At 37.2% G+C, this 20753-nt stretch overlaps 1 protein-coding gene across 7 annotated transcripts in view; it reads right to left on the bottom strand.

Annotated features, from left to right (window-relative positions):
• LOC149820151 (transcription initiation factor TFIID subunit 11b-like) overlaps positions 1 to 20753 on the bottom strand; it is a 29818-nt gene that overhangs the window by 5360 nt on the left and 3705 nt on the right. For 3 of the 7 annotated variants that reach the window (XM_089981984.1, XM_089981982.1, XM_089981986.1), the window contains one exon: positions 4685 to 4919. In XM_089981984.1, coding sequence (XP_089838110.1) covers positions 4685 to 4911 — 227 coding nt within the window. In that variant the 5' untranslated portion in view covers positions 4912 to 4919. Of the gene's footprint in view, positions 1 to 4684; positions 4920 to 8894; positions 9009 to 20753 lie in introns of all 7 variants that reach the window. The other 4 variants (XM_089981983.1, XM_089981985.1, XM_089981980.1 and 1 more) reach the window with 3 other exon arrangements.

Raw genomic sequence — 20753 nt, 5'->3', positions numbered from 1 at the left:
ACAGGCTTTTGCTTCCGCAGTTTCCTTTTGTTCTTTACTGCTTTCCTGTTTATGTTGCCGCCGCGCTAGCGTGCACATGCTTGTATTTGCTTTTACTATTTCGTACTTGCTTTGTCATCACGCATTATGTGCACAGGTTGTTGCTTTCGCATTTCTACTCTTGTTTTTCCTTGTCGCCGCACTTAGAGAACAGACTTACATTTTTGGATACTTGTTACTCCTTAAATGCAAGTCTTGCAGGGCACGCAAGAGCATGTACAATTTTCGCTCTTTTCGAAAAAGACACGAATTTGCGTACAGGTGCTACAATCTCGAGAGGAGGTTTCCTTACACGGATTCCGGCTTCTCCGATACGCAGTCTTACGAAGCAAAGCTAGAGATGTTGTGGGTTGCAAATGAGCAACTGGCTTCTCCCCAAGTTGGTACACTTGGGAGAAGCATTTCAAATTCTTGGAGATTCTAAATCATAAATGTTGTTTCCTATTTCGGAAGACTAAGCTTGTTAAATTTTAAAGTTCTTACAGCATGTACTTGTGAAACTCTATGTTGGGTTATCCCTTGAGAAACCCATGCCCCTATCATCGTAGTCGTACCTTTAAACAGATACGGTATGTGTTGTACTACGGTGAGTAGGATGAGAGATCAATGTCAACCTCGAAACGTGCAATGAGCACCTTGTTGAAATCACATAAAATGGTGATGATTCACCTTCACAGGCAAGATGCTAGAGTGTGTCTGAAAGACCAGATCATATAGGATGGAGCGTTAGTTAAGTAACCCCGGACACGCCCATTCACCTCATGCTTCTAACAAGGGAGAGAATGGATGGTACAAAAACTCTGATACACAGGATGTTAACAACTACCCCTCGGGCAAATGACTCGATGCCCCCAGTCATCGGAGTTAGGAGACTGGACTACCTAAAATTATCCTAGGTGATAGATCCCATGAACTTTTGCAGAAGTAGGATGAATATGTGGCCACGAATGCCCATAAGGAATCCTCTCTTAGTCACTGACCGTGCCCTTTGGAGCGGACTCAGCTAGCTATCCGGAGTATTATAAAATACATAGCATAATAAACCCCCGGATCAGTCTCGGTTGTTTCTACATTTCACGCCTATGCATACCTACAGGCCAGCTATTATCGAAACAAAGAATATCTTGTTCACAGTATTGATTGATTATGCATTTTGAGATGGATGAACTGTTTATTGCTTATATTTTGTTAATTGCTTTACTTAACTGCCCTATGCTTGTGGAATCAATTATTCATGGTAGAGATAGATTATTTTCTGCGTAGTTAAGTGTGCATGCTAGTATAGCTTAATTACTGGTTTAAACTGATTGTCATGCTAGCATAATATGTCTTGCTTTAATTTTGGTTTCATATTGGCTTGCTTGCGTACCTATCAGTTTTTTTGTGAAACTGACCCATTTTAAAGGCGCATGTGATGAGTAGGTTTTTCAGACAGCCGATGGCGAGATGCGAGATAGCCTGAGACTTCACTCCTCTGCTCGTAGTTTTGCATCTGGGACATCTGTTTTAGTTGGAGTTTTGTATAAGGGGAAACTCTAACTTTTGTACAACTGATAGTTTTCATAATGAATATTTGACTCACAAATTATCTTGTATATCATATTTTTTTGATAAGGATGGTTTCGATGATGAATTTTTATGGTAACGTGCCCAAAGTTGTCAACTTGTTTTGCTTTTAAAAAAAAATTTGTTTTCGCTGATAAAACTCTAAAAAACGAAAGGTTTTCTAAGTATTTTTAAAAGTTTACAAGTTTGAAATTTTGAAGTGTTACAACTTGGTATCAGAGCAGTTAGGGGTAGTGAGTCTCGACTATCGAACATCCACATCATGTTATAAGTAAAACCCTTCTTTTTGCTTTCAAATTTTTATTACATGCTTTAACTAAATTTCAGTATATTTTTGCTTGAAGTTTTTAAATTGTGCTATGGACTCTTCGACTTGTGCTGGTAGTGGGCTGAGAAGAGGCATGTGTCGGACGTGTAGCCGTTTTGTAAGGGGGAGGGGCCCTTTCGTGGAAAGGGGCAGACGTGTAACGTCCTGGTCGGATTATTGGACAAACCGATCACCCCTACCCACCTTTATTGATAATTGGGGCTTTCCACTTCTGGTTGCCTACCAGGCACCCTTAGCGACGACATGGGTTGCAGTTTACTTTCAAGATGGCGGGTCGTGTACCTTAACATGTGTGGGTTGACCAAAATGCACGCCTAAACCTTTAGAAGAGGAGGTCCCCTTAGAGGCCCAGGAAGAATGTGTCTTCTGTGGAGACCTAGGACACACTCTGGATGCCTGTCACCTCAAGGCAGAATACGACAACAGCACAAGGGACGTGAGGGCGCAACTCCCTCAGTCCCAGATGATTTGAAAGTTTCGGCGACTAACAAGCAGCTACCACACTCTGCGGGGCACTGCGGGGAATGCTTCACCTACTTACACACCCGTACCTGAGTCGCTAATTTATATCTCAGACTCGTCGAAATATACACCGGCCACACCCCTCCATAGGCAGGAGACCTGTGATGAAGAGTTACCTCCCTCTTCCAGAGGCGACAAACAGGGAGTTAAAAACATTAAAAAGCTTCTTAAAAATCATTTTGAAATGAATAATTTAGGTTTATTAAGATATTTCTTAGAAATTGGAGTTGCTTATTCCCCTCGTGAGTATTTATTATCTCAATCTAAATTTGCTTTTGATATTATTTGCAAGTCTAGAATTACAGATAATAAGAAAGTGGATACTCCAGAAGTTGTCAACATCAAAATGAGAATTGATGATGGAGAACCTCTTGATGATCTCACTCCTTACATACAGCTTATTAGAGCATTTTCCTATCTTTTCATTACTAGACCTGATATAACACACGTTGTACACATAATTAGCCAGTTTCAACACGCTCTCACTTCTGTTTACATGGAAGCAACTTTGCGTATTGTTAAATACTTTAAGTCCTCTCTTTCACGAGGCATCTTCTTGTTTGCTTCATCTTTATTAGATTTAATGCTTATACTGATGCTGACTAGGGAAGTGATCCCAATAACAGGAACTCAACCACTGGTTTTTGTGTTTTCTTAGGTGAATCATTGATTTTGTGACGGTGTAAAAAGCACTAGAAGATCGCTTTTTCATCCACCGAAGCTGAATATCAAGCCATGGCCACCACGACAATGGAATTAATTTGGCTCAAACGTCTGCTAGCTGACATGGGAGCTGAAGTGACACAAACTTCATGCATATGTTGTGACAACAAGAATGCGATCTATATTGTCAGCAATCGAACATTTCATGAACACACCAAACATATTTAAATGGACTGTCACTATGTCAGAGAGGAGTATCTACATAGAATCATTGATCTGCCATATATTACATCAGAATATCAATTAGCAGATTTCTTCACCAAACCTCTCGCTTCTTCTGGATATCATTTTCTCTTAAACAAACTTTCGCTCATTTACCATAAGTTTGAGGGAGAGTGTTAAAAATATAAATATATAATATAATAATATAATAATTTATTTATTATTTATTCTTTATTATTTTTATTATTTATTATTTTTTCTTTTTGTCTAGTTCAGTTTGAACTAGACTTTTTAACTAGATCTTGACTAGCTTTATAGTCGTTGGAGCTAGTCCAACCGCTATAAATAGAGTTGTTGGACTAGCCAACGACTCTTTAAGAAGAGGTCATTAAGAGCTCTTCTCCCCCACTCTCTTCTTGTAGAAATAGGGGTGATCCCCTCTCCTTTGTAATCAATGCTTCTTAAGTATTTTTCATATAAAATAAAGTTTATTGTTTTTATCTTGTGTTCTTCCATTTATGCCCTTTTGTGGGTTGTGATTGTATTGTCTCCAATAGACACCTATCGTAAGCTTTTGTGCTTTTGTGGAACATCACGGTTTCATTACATTTGTGCTTCATAAATACTATTACTTGACTAATAATGTTCCTTTTCTTTAATTCATATGTGAATTCAGGAAGAACCAGGGGTCTATTGTCATTGAAACTTCAGCTTGTCATCAATGGGATGCCAGTATTCATGTGCCTTCTGAGTAGGATCAATTTACAAGAAATCAGCCACCAAATGTTTGTGCATTAAAAGTATTGGCATAAACTACCAATCCTCTTAATGAACTGAAATACCTCCTAGTAATTCAGTCTAAAACTAAATAATGGAAGACAACTATGTCAAATTCTGCAAATCAAGTTCAGGTGCAAAATATGATTCCAATATATTAATTACTTTGAGCTTCAGCAAGACAGAGCAGTGATTAGAAACCATAATAGAGAAGAAACTAATATTCTCAAAAAAGTTTCAGCATTGCTTCAAATTTGTTAAATAACAAAGAAATGCAAGGAAAAACAGGAAAGAATAATGTTATCAGAACTATAAATATACCTGTTGACAACTGTTAAACCTAGTACCTTCTACAATATAACAGAAACCTTAGCTCTTATTTTATTTAGCAAAATCTTAATTAAATATGGGCATCATCAAAAAGAGGAAAAAAATGGGCCAACTTAATAAATTCGGTCAAACTGATGATGAGCCCAACTGCAAATGATTCAACAAAAGAACTGTGGTGTTGACACTAATTACAACGCCTAGATGAGATAAATTGATGATGATGACAGTAATACTTACTGCATCTTAGCCGTTTTGTCAGGATCTCCAGACTGGAACTTCCCCAGTTCAGCATCAACGTTTTCTTCTTCCTCCTCTTCTTCTTCTTTGGCTTTTTCCACCACTGGATTTTCTGCAGTAGTTTGATCATCAGTATTGATAGCTGGAACATCTGCTATAGGTGAATCAGGTGGTGAGTCCTGATCAACAAATGCAACCTCAAAAGGATCCTTTGCTTGCTGCTTCATCGTGTCTTCTGTGTGAGAAAGAGAGAGGGGGAGAAAGAGAGAGATCAGTTGAAGATGAAGTACCAGATGCTTAAGCAGCAACCAACAATCACAATCACAAGTTCCTTCTTTTAAGAAGTGGACAACTGATTGGGACCCCAGCCCAGGCCTGCCATGTATGGCCCATGGGCTACATGCCATTTTGTAAAGAGCAGAGCACTTTGATTGTGCTAGAGCACAAAAACTGGGGTCACAGGAAGCCCAGCCCAGTTTCCAGTCTTGCTAGTCTTGCAACTACGGAAATTACGCCCCACAAGGGCTCGGTGTACTCCCCCCGGTGGGCAGGGGGGACCTTAAGGGTTTTACCAACCGGAGGCCAGACAAGGTGTGGTTGGTGATGGGGGGTTTACCCTTGGATTATCCAAAAAATAAAAAACTACGGAAATTACACAATTCGATGGAAACAGACATCCATTTTGTCACAATGGAAGATATGTTCCCTTCCACATCTTTGATTAAGCTGACAGGTCAATATCAGGTTCGACTAAGTCTCGGTATTGAACAAAAGGACCTAGATTCAAATATCAAAATAAAATTACTGGCATAGGGTTTCATAAATCCTTTCCTTTGCAAAAAGAAAAAATTAGGAGATACCTAAGATTGATGAAGCAAGAAACCGGACAATTCTTGGCAAAATAATATAGAAAGACAATCAGTAGAAAAGAAACTACAAAAAATGAACAAATACCATAGGGAACAAGCAGGAATCAAAATATTAAACCTTCAAATACAGACGGTGCAAGGCACAACCTATTAGTCATAATTACAGCTTTATTTCAATTGCAACTATTTTGAAATAATAAGAATTGAAGGGTAAACTCCAATCAGAATTACAGCTTTATTTCAAACAAGAAATTTTGAAACAATAAGAATTCAAGGTGAAGACCAATCAACGTTATAGCTTTATTCCAAACATGAATTTTTGAAACAATAACAATTCAAGGTGAAAACCAAACTTGACAACCCACGATGTACATTTTTCAAAATATTTCCCTATTTATCAACAACTTCATCACTAAATGAAGTCAAATGGTTTTAAGTTGCAACACAAAGTGATAGTCCAGCTAAATATGTTTAACATGTGCGTGAAAGACAGGATTATGAGCCACATATATAACGCACTAATATTGTCACAAAAAAGTGTAGCAGGCAAAGAATATTGAACTTGAAGATCATCAAGCAAATATTGAACCTAAAGAGAGTCAACAACAAATAAAGCCATCCACTTGTATTCAGCTTCTGCACTAGATTGAGCAACAGTGGGACGCTTCTTGACAGCCCAAGCAATCAAATTTGGGCTATAAAAAATGCAATGACCAGCAGTATATCAACGACTGTCTGGGCAACCGGCCCAATTGGCATCTAAATAGATGCTTAGCAATGACTGAGCAACCCGACGCAAGCCATGACCGAGGGTACCCTTAACATACTGCAAAATGCGCTTGGTAGCTGTAAGATGAGTTTGTGTATGGGCATGCATAAAATGACTCACTTGGTTGACAGCATAACTGATATCAAGACATGTCAAAGTGAGATTGAAGAGAGCCCAATATCTGACAGTATTCCAATCAGTCAGGCAAGGGAACACCATCTCGAGCAGATAATTTGCCATCAGAGACCACCGGAGTAGAGGTAGGCTTAGTGCCAAGCATGCTAAACTTATCCAACAACAGAATAGAATATTTGTTTTGAGTGAGATGTAAACCATCGGTAGAACGATGAACCTCTAAGCCAAGAAAATAGTGAATATCACCCAAATCTTTCATCTCAAACTCACGACTAAGCTGAGCAATAAGAGAATCAATAGCAGTGGTGTTGCATGTTAAGATAATATCATCAATATATAAGAAGCACTAAAGAAACACGATGATGATGATGATAACATGGCAGGGTTAGCATGACTTTCAACAAAACCAATAGTCAACAAAAAATCGTGTAAGTGCTTGGACCATTGGCAGGCAGATTGCTTGAGACCATAAATTGCCCATTGAAGACGACAAACATGCTTAGGGTAGTCTGGATATTTAAAGCCATGAGGTTGGGTCATATAGACCTTTTGATCCAAAAAAATCATGTAAAAAGGCATAGTTAACATCGAGTTGCCTAATGCACTGATTTTGAGAAAAGGCAACCGATAACAACAAACGGACAGTGGTAGGTCTAATAACCGAGTTGAATGTTTCATCATAGTCAATTCCTTTACGTTGATTGAACCTGCAAGCAACCAGCCTGACTTTATGTTTCTTGATAGAACCATCTAACTGGTACATAATTTTGAGCACCCACTTACAATCAACAATATTGTTGGATTGAGAGGAATGGACCAACCCCCCCATGAATTATTCTTTAGAAGAGCATTAAACTCATGTGCCAATAGCAGCACGCTGCTCAAGAAACTTAATGACTTGCTTGAAGGTAGAGGGTTCATAGGTAAGTGCTTGAGCAAGAAACATTTCAGGAATAGGATATGTCATAGCAAGCTAGGCTTTAGGAATACGATGGTATGAGTACGAATAGGTGGTGGGTGGTGGGGGAGGAGTCGTAGGAGGAGGTTAAAGGACAGCAATAGATGAGGGTGGAGAAGAGGCCTCCCTTGAGCCTATAACAGGACTCAATGGTGCTATGACAGTACTAGGGTTGTCGGTAGAAGAGCAGGCACATTGGTAGGATGAGACAATTCAAAGGAAAACGGCATAGGAGAAAGAAGGTAGGTGAACTGGAATGAGAGACACTAGATTGAGGAGAAACATCCTCAGCATAAGGGAAAATAACCTCATCAAAAATAACATGACACGATACATAAACATGATTTTTTGAAACATCCAAACACCTATAGCCTTTCTGCAAGGGACTATATCCAATAAAGACACATTTGATTGTCTTCCAGTCCGACTTGTTTTTACTATAATCACCTAAATACGGGTAGCAAAGATACCCCAAAACCCACATAGAACAATAATCAGGGGGTTTATGAAAAAAGTTTCTAATAATGAGACAATTTGGACAAAACAAAAGTTGGTAAACGATTTATCAAGTAGACAGTAGTCAAGAAGGAATCAACCCAAAATTTTTGAGGAAGGTGAGCATGAGCAAGAAGGGTCAAGCCAGTTTCAACAATGTGGCGATGTTTCCTCTCAGCCAATCTGTTTTGCTCTAGCATTTTTGGACATGAAAAGTGCGGCTGAATACCATTACCATGCAGAAATTTCATAAACTAGGTACTTGTGAATTCACCACCTTGATTGCTCTGAAAATATTGAATATTAGAGGTAAAAACATTCTTGACCATAGCCACAAATAATTTGAAGCACTCATACGCATCATATTTAACTTTAAGAGGGAAGAGCCAAGTAAACCGAGTGCATTCATCCACAAAAATAATACAATATCTACAACCAGAACAAGAAATAACGGGAGACCAGCCCCAATGATCTGAATGTATCACCATGAAATGAGTTTCAGCAATCCTATGTAACTTCTCAAAAGGTAAATGCTTACTTTTCCCAAACTGACAGTTAGAACAAAGAGTCAATTTTCTTACTAAGAAGAAAAGAATCAAAGTCCTTTAAAAAATTATCTAGAACCAATTTGCCTGGGTGACCAAGCGGGTTATGCCAAGTTGGTGCTGGCGTCTTAAATAGCAACAAGAGTTGTAGCCTGTGAATAAATGCTTCTAGAAAGTGGATACAAAATTTCAGTAATCTCTCCTTTGTGAATAATTCTCCTCATTTTCAGATCCTTGATTTGGTACCCCCATGAGAAAAATTCAAAAGATCAGTTATTATCAGCTAAAAACTTAGATACTGATAAAAGATTTCTCTTGATCTCAGATACTAATAAGACATCTTGTAATTTAAACCTAAGAATATTGAGCTTCATAAAAATATCACTTGTTTGAGAAACCGGAACAAACTTATGGTCACCAACAATAACGCTATCAATACCTTGGAAAGATGTCCCTGCCATGTGCTTAGGATTGCTGGTGCTATGGTTTGTGGCAACCGTATCAACATACCAATCTTCATCCTCTTTAGAATCAACAGAAAAAACTGCAACGGCTGAAGAGTCATTTTGCAAGAGCTGATACTTAGTGTGAAGGCTGCTGAGTCCCTCGGTTTGTGTGGGCTGCTACAAAGAGAAAACAGAGAGAAAGAAAGAGATAGGAGAATAACTGAGGTCGTACCCTGGCTGGGATGCCTCTTTGGCTTATATATTGAGAATAAATCATGTTACAGGAAATTACAAGAATTCCCTTTACAAGATAAGACGTGTATTTCTAACAGCCCCCCTCAAACTATGCATGGGTGCTCAATGACCATGGACAGTTTGCTCTTAAGAAACCAATGACGCAATGAAGAGAGGGGTTTGGTGAAGAGATCTACCACTTGATCTTCACCATGGAGATACATAGGATGGATCTCTTAACTTTCAACATTTCTCCTCACAAAATGTTGATCAATTTTCATGTGTTTCATTTTGCCATGTTGCACCAGAATGGTAGCAATAGCAACCGCACTCCTATTATCACAGTATAAAAGAGAACGAGAGATCCTTTGAGGGACGTAGATTGACTAATAAATGCCTAGTCCATAACACTTTTGTTGTGACAGCTGCCATCGCACGATACTCCGCTTTGGTACTGGATCGAGCAACAGTCATTTGCCTTCGGCTAGACCATGAAATGAGATATTGGGAATGTGAAGGTTGTTGTGTCCCTCGGCTTGCGTGGGCTGCTACCTATGTAACAGGGATTCGGCTAGCAGGGTGCCGCACCCGCGTCGACGCGTGTGCGGCACTGGGTGCGGTCAACCCAACCCTGGGTGGGTTTACCGCACCCAGGGTCATTTCGGTCCATTTTTTTGGATTTTTTTTTTTTAAAAAATTCCCTATGAAATGGGCTGCAGAATTTAAAAAAAAAAATCTTGGGGGGGGGGGGGCTGCCCTCCTATAACCCCCCGCCAGGACCCCCCTTTATATTTATATATATATATATATATATACCCCTGCCGCACCCCCACACCCATGTGACATAGGCTGCTACACAGAAAAAACAGAGAGAAAGAAAGAGATAGGAAAATAACTGAGGTTGTACCCTGGCAGGGACGCCTTTTTGGCTTATATATTGAGAATAAAACATGTTACAAAAAATTACAAGAATGCCCTTTACAACATAAGACGCATATTTCTAACACTTACGACAGGATTTCACAATGTGAACACTCTGATCATAGGCTTGACAAACAACGTTGTCACAATTTTTATTCTCCTTATTGTTATTCTGAAAGTTTCGACCTCCCTAATTGTAGCAGTTTGTTGGGGTGACTGCCACGTCTGGCATTAAATTGGAAACCACCACGACCTCTGGCATGACCACCAGGACATCCAGATCTTCCTCCCCGGTAATTTGAATACCCTCAACCACAGGAAGAGAAGAAGGCAAAAGCATTGGAGTTGGAATTCAATTCACCATAAAGACTTTCAAGTCTCTCTTCATGACCAAGAGAGGTCCTCAATTCATCAAAAGTGGGAGGTTTACGACGAGTATACATTGCCATGGTGAAAGACTCATATTCACTTCTAAGTTAGCAAAGGACATGAAAAACAAGATCCTCATCTGAGACAGGCTTTTGAATAGGGATGGCAGTGGACCGGGGGACAACGGGGCCCTGCCCCGCCTCGCCCCGTTTGGACCGGGGATGAAGGGCATGAAACGGGGATGGAGGTGGGGATGAAGGTTAAAATCTATCCCCGTACGGGGATGGACTTACGCCTTCCCCTGCCCCGTCCCCGTCTCAATCCCCGCCTTGCCCCGCGCCCAATCCTTTAAGGGATGACTATAGACCAAGGGGAAACGGAGCCCCGCCCTGCCTCGCCCCCGTTTGGACCGGGGATGGAGGCGGGGTGGAGGTTAAAATCCACCCCCCTGCGGGGATGGAGGTTCGGATTTTGAAACGGAGCGGGGTGGAGACATTGCCCCCCGCCCCGGTCCACTGCCATCCCTTTGAATGATGGTCAAGTAATCAACAACAAACTTAATTTTTTGTAGATAGTTTGTCATAGTTGGCAAACTCATAACTCAGAGTCAAAACGCCCAACCCTTCACTCACGAGTCAACGGGTCAACTCGGTAACCCAAACGAGTTAGGACTATGAATTTTCTAGTGTTAAGATATGGAAAAAATTAAAAATCATATTCTATAATCACTAAATTTAGCACATGGCATCAATGACTAAGCTATATAAGTATTCAACTATACATAATTGTTAATATTTATGATTTAAAAACATATAATTCTTTATAACATGTATTCTTTTATGTGAATTATGCATTAAAATCACAAAATGCATGAAAAAAACAAATAAGAGGCGTGTGGATTGGCAGTCCTAAATTGGTGACCTAGTTGGGGCCTGATCCAGGTTGACTCGAGCGATTCCCAAGTCGACTCACCGGGTTTGCCAACTATGTAGTCTGTGATATTCATATTACCTCTATTGAGACTAGCAAGTTCCTCTTTCAATTGCATGTATCTAGAATATGACCTACTAGTGAAGCCGTTTTCAAGAGTCGACCAAACCTCTCTTGAACTTTGGAGGCCTACATCAAGAGAAAACATCGGCTCGGATAGTGTGGTGTTCAGCCAACTCAAGATCAGCTGGTCAGTTCTAAGCCATGAGGAATAGCTCAAATTAGCAACCTCCTTACCTTCAGCATCTGTTGAAAACTTGGATGGTGATGGCAAAGAGCCATCTATATATCCCACGAGATCATGGGTATATAGGATTGGCAAGAATGGGCTCCTCCACAATAAGTAATTGGTTCGATCCAACTTAATTGAAATCAAATTACAAATATTAAAAGTGGTAGATGGAGTTGAAGAAATCATAGCCAAAGATGAAGATGATGCCATTAAAACTCCAACTCTGGTACCATAAACGAATTTATGACACAATCACAATCAAGAAAACAACTTTTAATGTGGTTCGTCTGTTAAGCCTACATCCATGAGTTCCCTCACTCAACAATCACCGAGTGAGAGTTTTCCTTTAAGAAGAGGAGGATCACGTACAAGGAGTTCACAATATTTTCATGAATCTCCAAGTTTCCCAGAATTACAAGTCTTTGGAAAGGAAACGATTCTTTTATCTTTCTTATCTAAAACACTTCTAAAACTATAAGAATCCTTCATGTCTTTGGAAACATGATAAGTTTCCTTCCATTATCTTCTTTATTTTGGACTCTTATTTCCCTTGAGAAGGTGTTTGGACTTTCTTAACATAATTCTGGACGGATTCTCTAGCTGGACCTTGCTTAGACCTGAGGTTATCGTGAGCACTTCCATTTTCGTTCTTAACACTATCAACATTGCAAAAACTTGAAAACAAAGAAAACATACATGTAAGACCAAAAGCTAACTCTCATCATAAGGTCTATCAACGCCCATCACCCATGAAAGTCCATCAATGCCTTCTAAGCGGCAACTATCATCATCACATAAACTCTAGATAAATACATACTTATAAAGATTGTTTAACTAAGTCTCGTAATTCTTTTTAATGGAATAAGTGAAATCCTATAATAAGGTCTACCAACAACAACATCCATCACCAAAAGTCCATCAATGTCATTTAAGCTGCAATACTTGCTAATCTACAAAAAGTATAAGCATTCACGAGGTAACTTACTAGCTTTCTTGGACGTTACAGGATGCGCACTATACGTTTTGATGAATATTTAGAGAGGCAATAATGGAAACGAAGTGCCACTAAATTTTGTCAATTTAAAACTTTTTAAGTTTTAATTTGTTGCCCCTAAGAAAGTCCATGGAAAGAATGTAACAACCATTATGGCCTCATTTGGATGACAAGCTAATTCTGAAAACTTGGATCAAAACTTGATTTCTAAAAAAACCTTGAAAACCAGGTTTTGCTGTTTGGATGACCGCTACTAACCTGTATGCAACCTAGTTATATGAAAATTGTTGTTTGGAAGACAGTAAATCTGATTTTGCAAATTTTTCACCAAAATAACATATAACAATTAGTTTTTCAGTAAAAAATAATGTTTCCAAATGTAAAAAAAACCTCAAAAGCCCTCAATTTATCATATGATTCACATAAGTAATCATTTTTTTCTGAAACATTAACTTAAGAGCATTTAAAACGTCCAACACTATCATAATATCCAAATCATGTCATGTATTCATTATAAAAAAAACAAGCTAAGCAAAGGGACTACTTTACTATGTGTTGTGGCTACTCCTTTGTGTTCATCCCAACATCAAAGGAAAAATCCCCGCTGCAAAGGACCCAACAAGCATATCCTACACAATTACCTTGAAACTTGTAACATTCAATAAGCCATACCGGTATATGTTGCTATTTTGCTAGCTTAACGAAGGTGATGGCCCTAATTAAGAAACAATACCATTCACAGTTTCTCACAGTTTTGCTGCATTTTATGAGTAATACTAATGTTAATAAAAACTCAACAACTTCAAAAATAAAGAACTGACCAGATCCTACTGCTATGCCATATCATCAATAGGCACATACAAAAAGATGAGACTAACTGTAACGACCCCAACTCATACCTTTGGAAAATGCGGAATTTTTTTTTTCTAAGAGTTGCGGAAACCTTCCCAGAGATCTGGGGTCCTCACACTTCCAATTTTCATTGGATAGCCCAACCACCACAAACGAAGTTGCAACCATCATCCATAAGAACCAAACCAATTTCTTTTATTTATGAACCAATAAGAGTCTCATACACAAACTCAAAAGTGAAGTAACAACGGCAGAAATTAAAAAGACTAAAAGAAGCAAAACTAGAGTCACTCTGTCCCCTGCTGAAACTGACAAGCGCAAGTATGACTCTCATCCATCCCCAGTAGCCAGTTCAGCCTCACTGTTCACCATGTCTTGTGAAAAACCAACAAAGTAGGGTATAAGAACCGAAATTCTGAGCACAGCTACTTCTAAAGAAACCAGGTGAGACAAAGAACATGAATAAGATTTCATGCAATGATTTGAGCGAGTGCAGATATAAAATTTTCAGCATTCAAATATTCATACCTACCAACAATTACATATGTTCACCAGTCAAGAACAGTAAAGCAGTACCATATATCAAGAACTAAATAACCAAACCTTGCAGCATGATTTCAATAAGTAAATCATATGCTACCACCAAATCATGTCATGATATAGATAATGATTCAAACATGCATGATCTAATGCATAACAGAAAAATGCATGATTATGTGCAATGCATGATTTCTTCTGTTATCTTTCATTTAAGTTTCATCTTTTCAAATGCATGCCCTATTAAATGTACGCAGCTTTAAGTTCATCTTTTTAATTACTGTTGCCCGCGGATACACCAAACGGGTACAATCCCTGAAGTCAAGTAGGTTCCCAGGGTAGCTTACACACAATTTGTATTTTATTACTGGGTTTCAACTTAGCCCTCGACCGAATCACCTTCGGAACATTAGACCTCCACACCTAATGTCGAGGACACAAGGGACACCCCACGCCCACAAGTGTCACTTCCTTAGTACCATAAACAACAGCTGTGTCAAACACACCACTCCCAGGTAAAGTGGCGGACTCTCCCTAAAACTGTGGCCAGGAGAAAGAACCTCAATATCGGGTTCAGGGGACCAAATTACAGCACATGGAGTTTTTGTATCCTCACAGTCTCCGCAAGACCGGATTTCTAAGATTCTCATACTCCAGATGAGATATCCCAGAATATATATTACATTGTTCTTATTCATTATATTTTTATTTAAGTCCATTCTTTAAGTTTGCAACACCATATGCAAAAGTAAAGTGAAAAACCCGCATCCTCCCTTGCGGGGACCCATTCGGGACTTCAGCCCGTATAAACCACTAGAACAGTGTAGTAATGTGCCAAACCATCTTATGTGGTTTAAGTGATACAGTTAAAAACATATGTGAAAGAAAACCAAACCCACGGCTCTCCAGGCCGATGATGTCCATTTAGGCCATCAATGCACCACATAATAAAACCAAATTAGTGTTTCATTCGTAACACTAGGCCCATAGTGCCAAAAGCATGTGCACTTATGCAATCATACACCCAAACATATGCATGTCATAACTCATTCATATGCATTTTCAATATGTGTGTGTTACCTACATCACATATGGGTATTAACCAATCCATGGTTTCTTTAAGTGTGTGAGTGTACATGTACCATTTCACACAATAATCAAGCGTACATGTTCAAGAAGAATTACTAATAACTGAATCATGCCCACACTCATTGTTAAAATATGTGTACTCGTACACATATATGTTGATATATAATCCTTAAATGTACATATATATATTTTATCTTCCTAAAATACCCTCAAGGGTATTCTTGTAATTTATCATTTTACGCATATTCCAATTGGAATATGCATTGTAATATTTGTTTTATTTTTATTTTTCTGTTTTTTTATTTTTTTATTTCGTACCACATTTGGGGCCTCCCAATAGAGACGTTGGGAGCCCCCAACGGTCACAAATGTGACCGTTGGGGGCTCTCCAACGTCTCCTTTGGGAGCCCCCAAGGTGGTCCCTTTTCATGCTTATAAATAGGGGATTTCCCCTTTGTATTTCTCACTCCTGGGAGGAGCTTATGCTCCATTGTATAGGGTTTTTACCCTCTTCTTCCTTTTTGTTCAATAATATTCAACTTATGACTTTATGTCATATTTACCCCTTTTATGGGTTTATGTATTAGCACATGATGTGCTTGTGTTGTTTCCTTGAGTGGGTATATTCGCACTTAATGTGCATGTGTATGGGTTCATTATCGAATCTAAAGTATTCAAAGCCACTTTCTAACATGGTATCAGAGCCCGGTTACGATGGGGTTGTCTCTTGGCGCAACGAAAAGCGTGGTGCTCAAGAAATGGTGAAGTATTCATTGTTCCTCTCTTTTTTTAAAAGTTTTCGGTATGTATCTCTTTTCTTAACATACTATGCATTATGAATCTATTTTTTCTTGCACATTTAGTGTTCTTTTTTTAATAGTTGAATCATTTCCTTTTAGTATATTTTAAAAATATCTCTTTTTTAATTTTGGTAAACGTGTTTATTGTTCAAATATATAATTCTTGTTTATATAAGTTATCGATTTCTCATTACATATAATAAGTAATTTATGTTTTTCAAAATTGGAATTACATATAATAGTAATTTATGTTTTTAAAAAAAAATGTTTTCAATTATGTGAGATTTATGATTCTTCCATAAGAATTTTGTGATTAACCTATAAGTTAACGTTTTATATATAATTTCTTGCTAAATTAATGATCTTTGCTTAAAAACTCTTGTGTATGGTTTTTAGTGTTTTTTTGTGAAAAACAAAATATATATATATATATATTGTTTTAATGAGAATTTCTCGCATCTAAATATTTGTTGTTTATTTTAAAAATCTTCTCATACTCTATAGAGTGCATAGTGTATCTATTGCATCCTTTGGTATAAAAGATTTTCATTATTTTGATGCCTACATTGGCCATAATATGGTCTTCCTTGTCTTAAATTGCATAATTAAAGCTTGAGAGTCTCAAGCATTTGTTTCTTTTTATGAAATACATGCTTTATTGCATGTTTGCCTCTATTACGCTTTTTGCGTATTTTGTTCAAGTGATTGTGAAAGTGTCTTTGTACATTTCTTTTATAAAATATTTATGCTTGTATGCGTATTGTCTATCCATAGACATTTTCACATAGTACTCTCTTTTCAATAAAAATATGTTTTTATTGCCTTCTTTAGGGCTTGTGTTTGTTTTTATCCCTTAATGGACTTGTAAGATTGTTTCTTTTATCATTATAAATGCTTCCGTAATATCTTAGTACATGTTGTCCTAAATTTGCATGTTTAAGTTTATTGCCATTTTGCATCTTGGTATACATATAAATTGCTAATTATAAAGGTTTGATTTGTTTCTTGAATTATTCCAAATCCTTTTTCCCACATGACATAGCTTAAGTATTTCATGTTTTCGTATATATACAACATTATTGTCATATGACATATCGTTGTGATTGATTATATTGGATCTTTGATTAAATTTTTAATCGGTCCTCTTTTCTTTGAAAAATGATTCCTAAAGTGTTTATTGCCTTTTTGTGGCATTTATATTTGTCCATCACATGCTTTTTTTAATGCATCATTGTTTTGGCCTTATTATTGTTATATTAGAGATGTTTGTTGAGGTGAGTTATGGGCACCTCGTGTTATATCATTCTAGATTGTCTACTTGCCATATTATAGATGGTTGTTGAGGTGAGTTATGGGCACCTTGGGACTCTAAAATGATTTGTTATATGATCTCTAATTATGAGTGTGTCACTCATTTTTTCTCTTTTGGCCATTGATCTAATGAATGCTCTCATTTACATGTAAATGTGATGGATATATGGTGTTTGAAACCTTAAATGTGTTAAGGTATATTAAAATCAAGGTTTTGGGGATTATTGCCCAACCTTTTATTGTTTATGAATCTTATAGTGCATTTGCACATTTGTGTTTTGTGCTTTTGTGCACAAGTATTTTTGGTGTGTGTGTATTCACACATTTATTCCAAAATATTGTTATTCTTTTTTAAGAATATTGTTCTATTGATTCAAGGTTTTATTTATATGTTCGTCATTACAAGTTTTATTGCCTCAAAAGTCGTCTTCTTTTATAGCCCCTTATCTAAGTGTCATTATATGTAGACAAGAATTTTATTACACCTTCGTGTGTTGGTAGCCCTTTGTTGGCTTTTTGCTCTCTTGGTCTAGTAGCTGAACACACTTGTCTTGAGTGTTATTATATGTAGACAAGGCACGTTGATTCACACCATGGTGTGTGATTTTAGCCTATGTTGGCATTTGTGTCCTTGTTCTAGTCGTTGAGATGTATGCCCATGGTTGGCTTATTTCACTCATTTCAAGTGTCATCTTATGTAGACAAGAGGTGTATTGTGTTTTAGCCCATGGTTGGCTTGTTACTCTTGTTCTAGTAGCTGAACATACTTGGTTTTGAGTGTATTTTTACGTAGACAAGAGATGCTTTTGGTCCATGTTGGCGTGTATTCTTTTATTCTTGTCGTAGATGCACTCATTTCAAGTATTATTATATGTAGACAAGATGTTCTTTTGCACACCTTTGTGTGTGTTATTTGGCATTTAATGACATTATATTTATATTCTTGATCTAGTAGCTTATACACTTGATTTATGGGTTTTGGAGGACTAATGAGGTAGTTGCTTGTAGTTGATGAACTACTATTGAAAATTACAAAATTTCATTCATAACTTGGGTTTTTAGATAAAAGTTAATCATATCTATGATATGTTTTTAAATCAAATTGATTTTTTAGCATTTAATCTATATATTAAGTGCTTATAGTTTTTCGGTCACTTTTGTATTTGATATGCAAAATGTGTTTTTTGTCTCAAATGATATTCATTCTTGAATTTTGGGTGGATGTGTTAAATATACCTTTATAAAGCCTCTCTTATTGAAGATCATATTTGTCATGCCTTTGGACATTTGTAACCGTGTTTTTTTAAAACCTTTTAAGCTCTTGTGATTCATTTTGACTAAAGTATGTTTGGAGCATGTTCATTAATGATTTCTTTAAGTGTTAATTCATTTTTTTGATAGTATATGCATATGCTCATTATGCCCTCATTCAATAAAGCATATGTAGCTTATGCCTCTTCGTAGGATTATTATGGCGTCGCTTAGTGAACCATTTTTCCCATTATGAGGTTGTGGTTGTTCAATGATTGGACCTTATGAATGCATTATGCATTCTTGCAATTCGTTTCCGCTCACTCTTTAACATGATATTTGATCTTTTGAAACTTTGGTTTTCTAAATTTTATTTTCATACTAAAGTAATTATCCTATTATGCGAAAATTTTTACACCTTGTTAGGAATGTTCCATTTGAGTAAAGTGCAAAGATATTTTTTACTTGTTCTTTGTTGTTATTCCACAGGATCTTGGAGATAGGACAAAGAGAAGTACCCTGGATGGTTCGGGAAATGTGTTCACCATTAGAAGACTATTAGAGGAAGGCATCTTCAAGTTTCAATTGCATCCTTGCCGAAGCATCTTGGAGTCTTGCCCTTTTTTTTCAATCTTTTCGTTTCCCCGCAAAGATTGAGGGGGGGTGTTAAAATATGTGTACTCGTACACATATATGTTGATATATAATCCTTAAATGTACTTATATATATTTATATATATATATATATATAAAGATACGTATACATATATATATGTATACGTATCTCTATTTATATATATATATATATAAATATATATTTTATCTTCCTAAAATACCCTCAAGGGTATTCTTGTAATTTGTCATTTTACGCATATTCCAATTGGAATATGCATTGTAATATTTGTTTTATTTTTATTTTTCTGTTTTTTTATTTTTTTATTTCGTACCACATTTGGGGCCTCCCAATAGAGACGTTGGGAGCCCCCAACGGTCACAAATGTGACCGTTGGGGGCTCTCCAACGTCTCCTTTGGGAGCCCCCAAGGTGGTCCCTTTTCATGCTTATAAATAGGGGATTTCCCCTTTGTATTTCTCACTCCTGGGAGGAGCTTATGCTCCATTGTATAGGGTTTTTACCCTCTTCTTCCTTTTTGTTCAATAATATTCAACTTATGACTTTATGTCATATTTACCCCTTTTATGGGTTTATGTATTAGCACATGATGTGCTTGTGTTGTTCCCTTGAGTAGGTATATTCGCACTTAATGTGCATGTGTATGGGTTCATTATCGAATCTAAAGTATTCAAAGCCACTTTCTAACACTCATGAATACCATAATCATAACAATAACAGTCACATAACCTTCTTAGAAATAACATTCCAACCTGTCCTTGACACATGGATAGGTGTGTGTAGGTTTCAAGATTTTCCTTTATGCATATTAGAATTTAAATCATACACAATACTTATAAATTCTGGAACATGTTTTCATTTAAAACTAATGCATATCAGTCAAGGGTACTCATAGACTTTAGTAGCAAACCAATACTCAAGCCTTTAAATAACACATGGAATTCTAAACAGGAACATAATGGTCAACTAGAGACAACAAGGCAAGACACCTCACGTATAACACTTCTAGATTTTATGTGTCCATCCTTCCTTAACAGTGTATAACGGACACTATTAGACATAGCTGAAATTTTCAAGTTATGGTTCAATACTTCCACGTTGCATCTTACAAAATTTTGAGCTTAAACCACACTCAAGAACCAGCTTGAGCTACTTTAGAACAACTCATTTTACTTCAATTCATCAAATTGCACATTCTCAGACCAAAACTCAATTCAACATAAACTTTCATATCACAGACTGATGAAACTCAATCATGTCCATAGACCACAGCATGCCTAAACCAAAATTTAACATAAACCAGCCCTTGTGGATTTAACACACACAGCATGTCTAAACCAAAATTTAACATAAACCAGCCCCTGTGGATTTAACACACACAGCATGTCTAAACCAAAATTTAACATAAACCAGCCCCTGTGGATTTAACACACACAGCATGTCTTTGGATTTGATATCAAAGGCATTGATTGCACATGGTTCAGCTAATAGCAAACCTGAGCGTAACCCATATTGTTTTAAGAGCATCTAATATATGTATTTTTACAAAAAATGCAAACAGCACACTCGTCCAAATACAAGTAGCTAATATCAGATTCAGATGAATATTTAGCACCCATTTATATGGCTGATCAATATC

This window comes from Nuphar pumila, chromosome 12 (genome assembly GCF_984573655.1).
Source record: "Nuphar pumila chromosome 12, dmNupPumi1.hap1.1, whole genome shotgun sequence".
Lineage (NCBI taxonomy): Eukaryota > Viridiplantae > Streptophyta > Magnoliopsida > Nymphaeales > Nymphaeaceae > Nuphar > Nuphar pumila.
This window is presented reverse-complemented; position numbering and strand designations above follow the sequence as displayed.